Source organism: Pediculus humanus, genomic scaffold, assembly GCF_000006295.1.
Source record: "Pediculus humanus corporis 1103172107650 genomic scaffold, whole genome shotgun sequence".
NCBI classification, from domain to species: Eukaryota; Metazoa; Arthropoda; class Insecta; order Psocodea; family Pediculidae; genus Pediculus; species Pediculus humanus.
In genome coordinates, this window is record NW_002987260.1 from 499384 (window position 1) to 511593 (window position 12210).

The window sequence follows — 12210 nt, forward strand, 5'->3', positions numbered from 1 at the left end:
AATTAACACGTGTATGAACGTATGTCTCCGCACGTGAATTTATTTTGAAAAACAAAACAAATTTTATCGTATTATTCTAATGCCACGTTTTTTTTCAAAATTAAAATAATTTAAGTTTAATATAAAATAAAAAAAACTTTTTTAGATAGAAAGAGGAAAAAAAATCAACAATAAAATGACGTCACCGTCGTCACCGTCGTCACCGTTGTCGTCGTCGTTGTCGTGGAAGAAGAAAAGACTAAAAAAAAAAATTTTGTTTTTTTTTTTTATTTATGTATAGAATATATATTTATATTTATATATATCTATACATCTATCTACGTAGTGGAAAACGTGAGTTTAAAATCACGTTTTTGATTCGAGTAAATGTTATTTTCCTGTTGTTGGCACGTACGCTTGAAAAAGTTCATCAATACGAAAAGGCAAAGAAAGACAAAAAATTTTTTTTCTCTTTTTTTTTTCTCTTTGTCTCTCTCTCTCTCTTTCTTTCTTTTTCTTTTAAAAAAAAACGTGAGGAGTTAATGAGAGAGAGAGGGAGAGAGAATGAGAGAAAAGAAAAAGAAAAAGAAACGGTTTGATATATGTGCATGAGTGTGCGTGAATGTTCATGCGTGCGTGAGAAGTGTGTATGAGAGAGAGAGAGAGAGAGAGAGAAATAAATAAAAATGAAAAATAAAATTTAAAATGGAAAAAAGAAGTAGAAGCAGAAGAAGAAGATGATGAAGAAAATTTAAGATTTAAAACTAAATAATGAACAATTTTAATAGAGAAATTTTAAAATGAAAATTTATATTGCTTCGGGGGGGTAAAAGGTTTTTCCGATTGAAAAATTCTTACATCTTTTTTTTTGAATTTCAAAAAAAAAAAAAAACAAAAATCGGAGGGAAAATATAACTGAAAAAAAAACGAATGGAAAAAGAATTTAAAAAATTTTATGAAAAATAATAATAATAATAATAATAATAATTTAACGGAGTACAAAATGAGAAGTTTTTTTTTTTTTTTTTAAAAAAAAGGAGCATTCATCTGCTTAAAGTCGTTTCATAAAAAAAAAAAAAAAGTCGAGAAGAAGAAGAAGAAGAAGAAAAAAAATGGCGATTGTTCACGCTCATTAAATGATTTTTCTGCCAAACTTTTCCGCCGTTTTTCTTTTTTTATCTCATTATAATTTTTCTTTTTTTTATTTATTTACTCAAAAATAAATACTCCCTCCTCTTTCTCCACTCGCCCTCTACTACCCCCGCTTTTACCGGTTACTTTAAATTTAAATTTTTTCTTTCTTACCTTCCCCCAACACACATCAGTTTATTTTTTCCTCCACTCGAAAAATAACACTTTGCCCCCCCCCCTCCCAAAAAAAATTATAAAATTTCAATAACAAAAAATTAATTACGTATTATATTTTTTTATAGCGCTCTATCTACAATTTTATAGTCACGTAAAGTTACAAAAAAAAAAAAAGAAAAAAAATTTCGCAAACCTTCGGTTTTTATTTATTTATTTATTCCGCCATTTTTTAAATTTAAACAATCATTGCGGTCGGATTTTGCTCTCGTTCGTTACCTTACTCCCTCCCTTCTCCTCCCCTTCTCTCCCTTCCCCCCTACGTCCGGTTTTTTTTTGTTTTCATCGCTCTATTAACCTCTCTAATTTTTTTTTTTTTTTTGAAATTAGCAAAATTTCAAACGTGGCGTAAAAGGTAAATTAACCGCCATTAATAAACGATCGCGCGGGTTTTCCACACTATTGCCAACCGATTTTAATTTTACGTCAGCACTGCCAATTATTTTCGTAATTATTTCGCAAAGGATTTTCTATTTTAAAAAAAAAATTATGTACATAATTGATGTAAGTAAATAAAATCGTGTAATCATTAAAGTATTATTAATTTTTCCCAATGACAAATTATTGATAATTGAAACTCCATCACTTTGGCAGTTTTTTCCTTTTTCTTTTTGCCCCCTCGCCCCCCTCCCGTACGTGAGCGTGTGCGTGCGTATTGTTTTTTATTAATGTGGTTTTTTTTAGTTAAGATTAAATAATAATAGGAGAAGACGGAAAAAAAATTTGTATTCATAAAAGTATAAGGAACATATGTCACATATTCATGACTTTCAACGGGGGAGAGGGGAGAGGGGAGGGGGAGTTTATGCTTTATATATATTATAAACTCTGGTCACATACGCACAAAATTAAATTTTCTACACTCATCATATAAAATTCACTACAACAAAATTTTCATCTTCAACTTTTTTTTTTTAAAAAAAAAAAAGAAAAAAAAAAAGTATTTAATTTTTTTTTTGCGCGTCAGATGAAAATTTGAAACCACAAACGAACGGATTCTTTTCTAACCATCGCCTCCCCACCCCATCCCCACCTCCTCCCCATCTATTCCTTTCTACATTCCATCAAAGATTTTTTTCTTTCTCATCTTCAACGTGTGTATATAAACATACACTTTCATCCTATTTTATTTTACTTATAATTACTCTTTCTTTCTTTCTCTCTCTCTCTCTCTCTCAATTCCATTCACATTTTCAATTTTCTTTCCAAACGTTTAAAAACATTTTTAAAATAAACATCGAACAGATTGAACGCGTGTGCGTGCGTGCGTGTGACGTAAGGGAATAATTTTAATATTTCATTATAAATAATAAATATTTTATTAATTCATACTTCTTCCGTATTTTAATAATAATAAATAATTAATTTGTTTCGAAAACCTTTAATATTACAACTTATTCACATTAAATATTAATAATATTTATTTATTTATTTATTCACTTTAAATAATTTTAATAAATAGAAAAGTTTTATACTTGTTTTATGCGTACGAATACACACATTCATTTCATTTTTTTTATTTTAAAAAGATCACGTGACTTTAGTTTCGCGCCATTTTTTTTTTTCGAAAAAATTTCCCGTTTGTTGTTTGAGCGAAACTCCAACTAAAAAAAGAAAATTATTTTATTAACTTTTTATATTCGCGCCGACATTTCGAAAAAAGAAAAAATATTTAAAAAAATTTATTTATTTATCGTCTTCTGCTTTTCTAGTGTAAATAATCAAAGAGAGAGAGGAAGAGAGAGAGAGAGATGAAAAAAATTTTATTTTATCTTATTTCGAAAAGTAAACCGTAAGCGTTACGTGAAAATAATTTTTTTCTAAATTAAAAACTAACGACGCAAAAAAAAAAAAATATTTTTTTTTTTATTTTTCGTGAGAGAAAAATAAAATAAGGCGGTGAAATTGTGACGTCATTTTGAAAAATTTTAACAAACAAACAAAAAAAAAAGGCTCGAAAATTTATTTATACGAAAATTAAAACGAAAAAAAAAAATAGGAAATACATTTTAGGATAAAAATGAAAAAAAAAAAAAAAAAATAACACGATAGAATAGTCGGAAACAAACAACAAACAGCAAAAAAAAAAATAACAAGAAGCGTTAAAAATTGTGGCTACAAAAAAAAATTTTTCGAAATGAGAGTGGGTGAGTGAGAGAGAGAGAGAGAGAGAGTGGAAAAAAAGAACACGTCATGCCTTATAAATTGGTTTTAAAAAGGAAAAAAAAAAGCAAAAAAAAGGAAAAAAAAAAGGAAAAAAAAGGAAAAAAAAAGTTTTCGCTATACCAAAATTAAGTTAGGTTTTTTCTATTTTCAAATAGAAAAACACTAAATTCAATTTTTTTTCTTCTTTTTCTCCTTATTCTTCTTCTTCTTTTTTTGTTTATCTGTTTGTTTGTTTGTTTGTTTGTAAGGTTTCACTGCGACCAACAAAAAAATACGAAAAAAAAAAAAACATTTCTCGTTAAGTGATAACATTAATAATAAAAATAATACTGACGTCGTAATATCATTATTATTATTATTACGATTCGTAAATTAATATCGATCGATATATCGATAAATAAATTTTTTTTCCGATTATCGAAAATTAAATATCATCATTACTATTTCTGTTGTTGTTAAAACTAATTACGATTTGATTGTAAAACATAAAAGACATCTGCACCTTTATCAAAAAGTTAACATTTGTTGTTACCATTATTATTATTATAATTAATTTTTTTTTTATACCCGAATAAAATATATATGTGTGTGCGTGGGTGCGTGCGTTTGCGTTTGCGTTTGTAATATAAATTATTTTTAACTGCTGTTGGTTACCGTTAACAAAAAAAAAATTACAACCACAACAGCACAATTATTTATTTTCATTAATATTGTTATAGTACGTAGCCATTGTTCATTGCGGTTAACCGTTTTATCGGAATTTTTTTTTTTCCAAATACCTGAAAAAACGAACCTGGAAAATCGATTTCGAATCGTAAAAAAAAACAATTCAACGTTCGATTAAATACAATTTAATGAAAATGGTAATGCGAGTGCGAGAAAAGTAAAGCAAAAAATTTTTTTCTTATCGTTTAAAAAAAAACGGTTTATAAGAGAGAGAGAGAGAGCGTATCCCGGATATTGATGATAATGATGATAATGATAAGATCGTACTGACAAAAAGGAAAAATTCAAATCCACAGAAATCAGTTGCAAAATAAAAAAAAAGGAAATAAAAGGTGAAAAAAAAAAATTAAATTTATCTTCTAACAAATTGAAAAAGAAAACGTGACGTCACATCCGTTTTTATACGTATATATACGCAAATAAAAAAAAAAAAATTGTATGAAACGCGTTAAAGCATATCTTATAATTTTATACTCTCTATAAAAAAAAAAAAAAATTCGATAATAAATTTGAATGATAACTTTTAGTTATGTGTTTAACAAGGGAAAAAAAAAAATTCTATTGACACTTCAAAGACAGACGATGACGACGACGATGACGACGATGATGACGACACAAATTGAAACCTTTCAACAACAACAACAAAACTGACAACGTTTTTGTATTGCTTTGAACTTTGACCTCTTTTCCTATCTTTCTCTCTTTCTTTCTCTCTTACTTTTTACATTTTTAATACCTTTAATGTTTTATTTGTATTACTATTATTATTATTATTATTATTACTTTTTTTTGTCATTTTCAATTTTGGAATTCTTTCATCGCTTTTTTTTTTCGCAGTGAATTTTTTTTTCTTTTTTCTTTCTTTCCATTTTCCTCTTGTACTTTTTCATTTCACAAAGAAAAAATTCATTCACGATTTTTTTTTTTTTCTTTTCAACACATTTTCTTCTTACAAAAAAAAAAATTTTTTTATTCAAAAAAAAAAAAAAGAAGAAAAAAATTCTGGAAAATCTGTAGAAAATTTTAAATGAACTCGAATGTATAATTAAAAAAAGAAAAAATTTATAGAGTGAAAATCGTAATTATATTTAATAAACTATAAAATTATAGTGTGTTGCTATAAATATAGCGTTTAGTGTGTTATCATCGACGAGCTAAAACTATTTCCGGTTCTGATAATAAAAATTTTCTTTTCACTAAAATTAATATTAATAATAATAATAATCACGCTTTGGTTAATATTAATTTTTTTTTTTTGTTTTCTTTTTTTTTCCGGTTCATTTAGATTAAATACACCCGTGGGACAAGTTTGTAATAATAATAATAATCATCATCATTATATAGGTAATTATTATTATTATTATTATTTTTAAAATAAATCCCGTTTTACTTTATCAATTTTTATGTGATTAGTAAATTTTTTTTTTTTTTTCGAGCGCAAATTATTAACTCATCTTTCGAGAAAAACGTGAAGTTTTTTTCTAGAATTTTCCAACTTCCGGTTTATATTTTTACGTGCGGTCTATAATACTTTTTGCTTTTTATCCCATCAATTATTATTATTATTATTATTATTTTATTTAAATTTCTTTTGAAAAAAAAGTCACAAAAAGACGGACTAATGAGAAAACGTCAGATTTTTAAATCTCCTTTTTCTTTATTTATTTATTATTATTATTAATATTATTATCATCATTATTTTTTTTTCGAGTCATATTGTCATTACCCTTTCACACTTCTTCTTCTTCTTAATAATAATAATAATAATTTTCAAGTATTAACTAAGGAGTAAGATTAATTATATTTATTATAAAAGAAGACAAATGGAAAAAAGTATTTAAAAAAAAGAAAAAAAAAAATTACATTTAAATGACCTCAAGTGGCGGAGGGTCGAGAAAAGGAAATGGGAGGGGGAGGGGTGGGGGAAGGGGGCGTGAAAAAATTAAGCCGGTGAATAATAAAAGGGTTATTAAAAAAGCATCAAAAATGATTTTTTTTTAAAGGGAAAAGTTGAAAAGAAGGTCGTTTAGCTCCTCGTCATCGTAACACGTACACGACTTTTCGAACTTAACCACCTTCCGCCCGCCTCCACTCCATCCCCCTACAAAAAATGTTATGTAAATAAAATACGTCATCAAACAAACCGTTTGGTTGTTTTCCATTTGTATAAAACATAATTTTAAAATAAAATCGTGATTATAATTTATTATTTATGGCATCGCGACATTGAATTTTTACCTTTTTCCGTTTTTACGTTTTTCCGTTTTCGAGAAAACCTTTTAAAACGTTAACGCATTAATTTAATAAAATTAAAAGTTGCGGATTTTGCGGTATTTTTCATGTTTTTTAAAAAAAAAAAAAAAAAACTTGTGTCGCATTTAATAATTTTAAACTGGATTAATTTGTTTATAACAAAAAAAAAACGCGTTCGTGGAAAATTGTACCGTTTTAAAATCTTGTCCACGTTATGAAGAAGAACATTAAAAAAAAATAATAATTTGTCGTGGAATTAAAATTTATCGACTTCTTACGTCACGTCGTATAAATCACTCCTTTATTTTATTGTTAATAATTTTATTAATAAAAAAAAAAATACTTAAAAAACTTTTGGAGACTTTTATAAAAAAAAAAAAAAAGATTTGATTGGTTGGCTGTCTGGAAATCGCGTGACTTAAAATTTCATTTTTTTTTTTTTATCTTTTTATTTATCGATCGAAAAAATTTTCGATTAAATAGTTTTTTTTGTGGTTATTGTGTATTTTCATGTCGCGGTCGTTTAATCCCGGTTTTTTTTCGAAAAAGGAAAAGAAGGGGAAGAAAAGGGGATGAAAGAAAAACCATCACGACAAGTCACCTTTCCGTCAACACAAAATTTGATTTTATACAAAAAAAAAATTTATTATTTTAGGGTCAATGACATTAACCGCTCAAAGGTTAAATCGAAGTTTGTCTGTTGATAAACGCCGCGACGGTAAATTCACCCACCGGCGATTGTTTAGTGCCATTAAAAAAAAAAAAGGTAGAAGGGTTGATAGAAAAGGGGTAAAAACACAAACACACGCGCGTAAAAAATAATCAAAATGCAAAATAATCGTGGAGGAAGAGAAAATACGTATGGATGGATGGATAGTAGGAAAGGATGGAGAAAACGTGGAAATTATTAGCTTTCGGGATTGTTAATTTGCTGACACGACTCAACACGCCACCCTTTTTTTTTTTTTACATCCCTTCGTTTACTTTTTTACTTTCTGCCTTTGGTATAAAAAAAAAAAAACTTTTTTTTTTTGACCCGACCGACAAACAACCTTTTGCTAATTCATTTTCAAAGTTTTTTTAAAAAAAAAAAAAGATGAAACAAACCCCTCTCTCTCTCCCTCTTTCTCTCTTTATTTCGTCACATGGTTTTTGTTAAAAAAAAAAATTTCTTTTTGTTGTTGTTGCTGTTGCTGTTGTTGTAAGTAAGTATGTATATATATATTTGAAAATTTGGTCAACGACTCGAGCCTGAGGCATACCGAACAAGGGTTATTTGCTTATAACTACCCTCTAGGAAACCCTTTACGCACGACATAAAATTTTAATAAGTTTTCTTTTAAAGAAAATAAAATTCTCAAAGGGCTTTCGGCTAACTGTATTTCGGTTTCGTAAGTATATAAATTATACATAATAATTCTTTAGATCTCTAAAAAAGGTTTTTTCATTAAAATTTCAAAGGAAAATTATATGAAACAGGTATTTGAATACTCTCTCAGGCGAATACATTAAACAAAAAAACAAAAAAATCAACAGATGGCTCGTAGACATTATCATTATCATCATCATCATTACTATTATTATTAATTTTTTTTCAATTTTTAAACAAACGTAAAAAAAAAAATCTTCTTTTCAACGTCATATTAATTGTTTTTCTCTTCATATTACGTCACATCCTCGCGAATTTTTCTTCAAAAAAAAGAAATTTAAGAAAACTTAATTCTCTATTGTAAACAAATGAGAAAAACTATTTTTTAAGAATTTCAAACGGGTTTCAAATATTATCGTTTTGACAAAATTTCATCGAAACATTTCAGTTCTACGGTTGGTTTGTTTGTTTGCTTGTTTGTTTCCTCAAACAAATTTTTGCATCTTTGTCATTGAATAATAAATAATAAAAGACGATCCTTTAATTATTATTATTATTATTATTATTAATAAAGTCAAAACTTTCCAAGAGAATCGACAACAATATCACGTATAAGACAATACGAAAGTTTACAACTTAAAATTCGCGGTCGCGGATTTGACTTTAAAGTTAATAAATGAACTGTTGAAAATATTAAAATCAATTTTAATTCGTTATTTATTACACATACATATACCATGTACGGGCACACACGCACTCACAAAAACCGGAAATCACGTGGTGCGGAAACCATTTTTTTTTTTTTTTGAAATTTTTTTTCTGCTAATTGTTTTTGTTTACATTTTATTTATTATTTTTTTTTAAGTTTTTTAAATATTGTTTACAATTTTTTTATTATTATTATTTTTTTTTTACAATTTACATAAAAATGAAATTAAATTAATAAATGTATTGACGTTTCTTTATTTATTTATTTATTTCATTGTCGTTAAGGAAAAATAAAATTATGAATTAAAATTTTTTAAAAATTATGATTTCGTGTTTTCCCGGTAAATTATTTCGACAGGTGTGACATGACACTCATTAGATGATATTGAACGTTTTGTTGTCGTAATGACACCGAAACGTTCGGTTTTTTGGACAAATCCCAAATTTTTTTTTCTCTTTTCATATCATGACGATGACAACACAGGTTCACACGGCGAGTACCGTAATAACGAACGCGGTTGAAAAGGACAGAAAGGAAATAATTAGAATGATGAAAGATATTTTTTATAAAACGGATCCGAGTTCTATGTACACAAAAGTTTCCGAAGTGCCAAAAATTAGTTTGTACATGCAAAACGTAAGCGTGGAATCGTTAGAACAAGATTTAAGCTTTGTCGCTAAGGAAAAAATAACCGATCAAAAAATTGTCGGTAAGGTAAAAATTTATTATTATTATTATTATTATGAATTCATCGATTCATTCATTCATCCATCGATCGATCGATTATTTAAATTCGTTTATTTCATAGAATTTTAATTAGCGGAAAATTATTATTATTATTATTATTATTATTATTATTTTATTCGATTCTTTCTTGTGTTGTTTCGATTTAATTTAATTTCGTGTACCGCCGACGCCGCCGCCCCCTTCATTCCCTCCTTCTTCTTCCATTTTTCCTTCCTCCTTCTTCCTCCCCTCCCCATTTCCATGCTCTAGCACGTGTTGTGCCACGTGATTAAAACACACAAAAAAAAAATTTTTTTTATTTTAATTAAAACGTTTGTTATTATTTCCACGTTGCGAACGTGTTTTCTTATTATTTATTATTATTATTATTATAACGTTCGAAAAATAATTTATAAATAAAAATAATCTTGAAAATTTCTTCTTTTTTTATTTATTTACTTTGCCACGTGGTTAAAAAATTATTACGTAATTTAATAATAATAGTAATAATAAAATTATAAAAAAAGAGAGAGAAAAGAAAAAGGAAGTGGTTGGTGTTTTTGTCGGTTTCATGATAATAACAAAAAATTCGTTTTACGTTTAAAAAATATAAAAATGGGGAGAGGGGAGGGGGAAAAACGAAACGAAAAGAAAATTCAGGTACGCATAAATAAATAAAATAACAATTTTATTTATTTATTTATTTATGTTTGTTTAAAAAAGAAGTAAAATTTAATAAAATATGAAAATATATTTTCCCGTGTGGGTTAAAACCAAAATCAAATGAGTTATTTTAAAAAATTTTTCCTTTTGATTTTATTTATTTTTTTTCCAGGGGATTCCCCCGTCGTGGTTCGACGTAAAAATTTTGTATATATATAAAATCCCCATGATGATTTGACTTGGTTATAATCAAAAGTTTTTTTTAAATTTAAATTTAAAAAATTTTTTGAATTTTATTTCTATTGACACGAGAGTTTATATATAAATTTCATTCATAAAAATTAAATTTAAATTAAAATTTTTTTTGTTTTTTTTTTTTTTTTTTTTTTAAATTGATTACAAGGAGTCGCCATAAATGCTGTAAGACCGGCAAAATTAAAATTAAAACTCGACGATCCGTCATTGAAATTAGTACAGTCGAAAAGGGAAAGAACATTATTGCAATTATGGAATTTTATATCGTCGATGCCGCCGAATTCTGAAAAATTTTTCGATAACGATGATGACATTTTCGAAATAAGGTATTTGGTCGTCGATCCGAAATATCGTAATCAGGGTATAGCAACGGCTTTGGTGAATCGTAGTAGGAAAGAAGCCGCGACGAAAGGTTACAAATATATGAGAATAGATTGCACGAGTCATTTTACCGCGAGAATAGCTTCGTCAATGGGTTTCGATTGTATATTTCAAATGGCTTACGAAGATTATAAAAATCCAAGCGGAGAACAAATATTTCACGAAATTATTTTTCCACATACTAAAATTCTCATTTACGCCGGTAAAACGTGTTCCTGACCCACGACTTTGATACTTTCCGACCTTGTCACGTGAATATCAATCAATCATTCAAAATTTTCTTTTTTCTTGGTATTGTCGTATAATAAATTTAAATTTTTATTTCAATTATTTTATTTTATATATATATATATTTTTTTTAAATATTATTATTATTTTTTGAATCATTTTTTATTAATCATGTTATTTTATATTATATATAATTATTTTTTAATAATAAAAAAAAAATTTTTTTATCAAATTTAAAACTTAGTCTATTATGCGTAACAATGACTAATTGCCTACCTTTAGTTTTTTTGGCGAGCGAATTTATAACTTATTTAAATAAACTAACAACGAAAAAAACTTATTTAAAAAAAATTACCCCCTTTCTTCCCCCCCTAAAAAAAAAACAATAATCATCATGCGAGTTGATGTATTTTTTTTTCTCTTCCTTTTTTTTTAAACAATTGTATCGATTCATTTAATAAAATCATAAGTTTTTAATAATATTATTTTTTTTTGATTACAACAAGTCTTCTAGCAGAAGAAAAAAAAAAAAATTTCCAATAAAAAGAAAAGAAAAAGAAGAAAGAATTTTCTATATATACATTATTAAATTTGAAAAAGAAAAAAATATTGATATTGTGTAATCATTGATTTATCGATTCGTATATATATGTGCGTTGTTGTTGTTGGTGTTTAAGTATTCATACAATGTATAAAAATATATTTTATACGACATAAATTAAAGTTTGTTTTTTTTTTTATGCATCGCTAAACTTATTTTTTCTTTTCTTCCTTTTAAAATAATGTCGCTGCCTTCTTCTCCTTCTTTATTTTATTTTATTTCTTTAAAATAATACGTGACGCGTGATATAAAATGGTGACGTTATGATGATTCGATATTAGGCAACAACCTTATTGCATTTAATTTTTAAAATATCAAACAAAAAAAAATATTTAGTAGACTGGAAAAAAAATTTCCATCTTTATAAAAAAACATTTACGAAAAGATAGGAAGAGAAAGAGAGAGAGAGAGAGAGAGAGAGAGAGGCAGAGAGAGAAAGACAGAGAAAAAAGACAAATTGTAAAAATATTCTATCGACTTGATAAAATTTTAATTTCAATTCGTGTTTAAAATCAAACAGACATTTTCAATATTATTATTTTTTTTTTCTACATACGCAAAAGAAAATAAAAATAAATGAAAAAAAAAAGAAGGAGGAGGGAGAATCAAAAGAAAGAAAAAAAAAGTTGGTAAAAGAAAGAGTGAGAGAGAAAGAGAAAAATTGAAAAATAACAAAGGGAATAAAATGTGACCGAAAAAATTCGATGGGAACGACAGTTAAAAAGGAAAGAAAAAAAAAGGAAAAAAAAACCTTTGTGAAAAATATTTTACTCACCTTTTTTTTTTTTT

The 12210-nt window shown here is 26.6% G+C and overlaps 1 protein-coding gene across 1 annotated transcript; it reads left to right on the forward strand.

The window, feature by feature from the left end:
• Positions 1-9032: 9032 nt before the first annotated feature.
• Phum_PHUM276130 (uncharacterized protein) lies at positions 9033-10811 on the forward strand (the record flags this gene model as incomplete). The annotated part of the gene is made up of 2 exons (XM_002426744.1): positions 9033-9276; positions 10360-10811. 2 exons carry the CDS (start codon positions 9033-9035, stop codon positions 10809-10811), a joined length of 696 nt encoding a protein of 231 aa, XP_002426789.1.
• Between the last annotated feature and the right edge of the window lie 1399 nt (positions 10812-12210).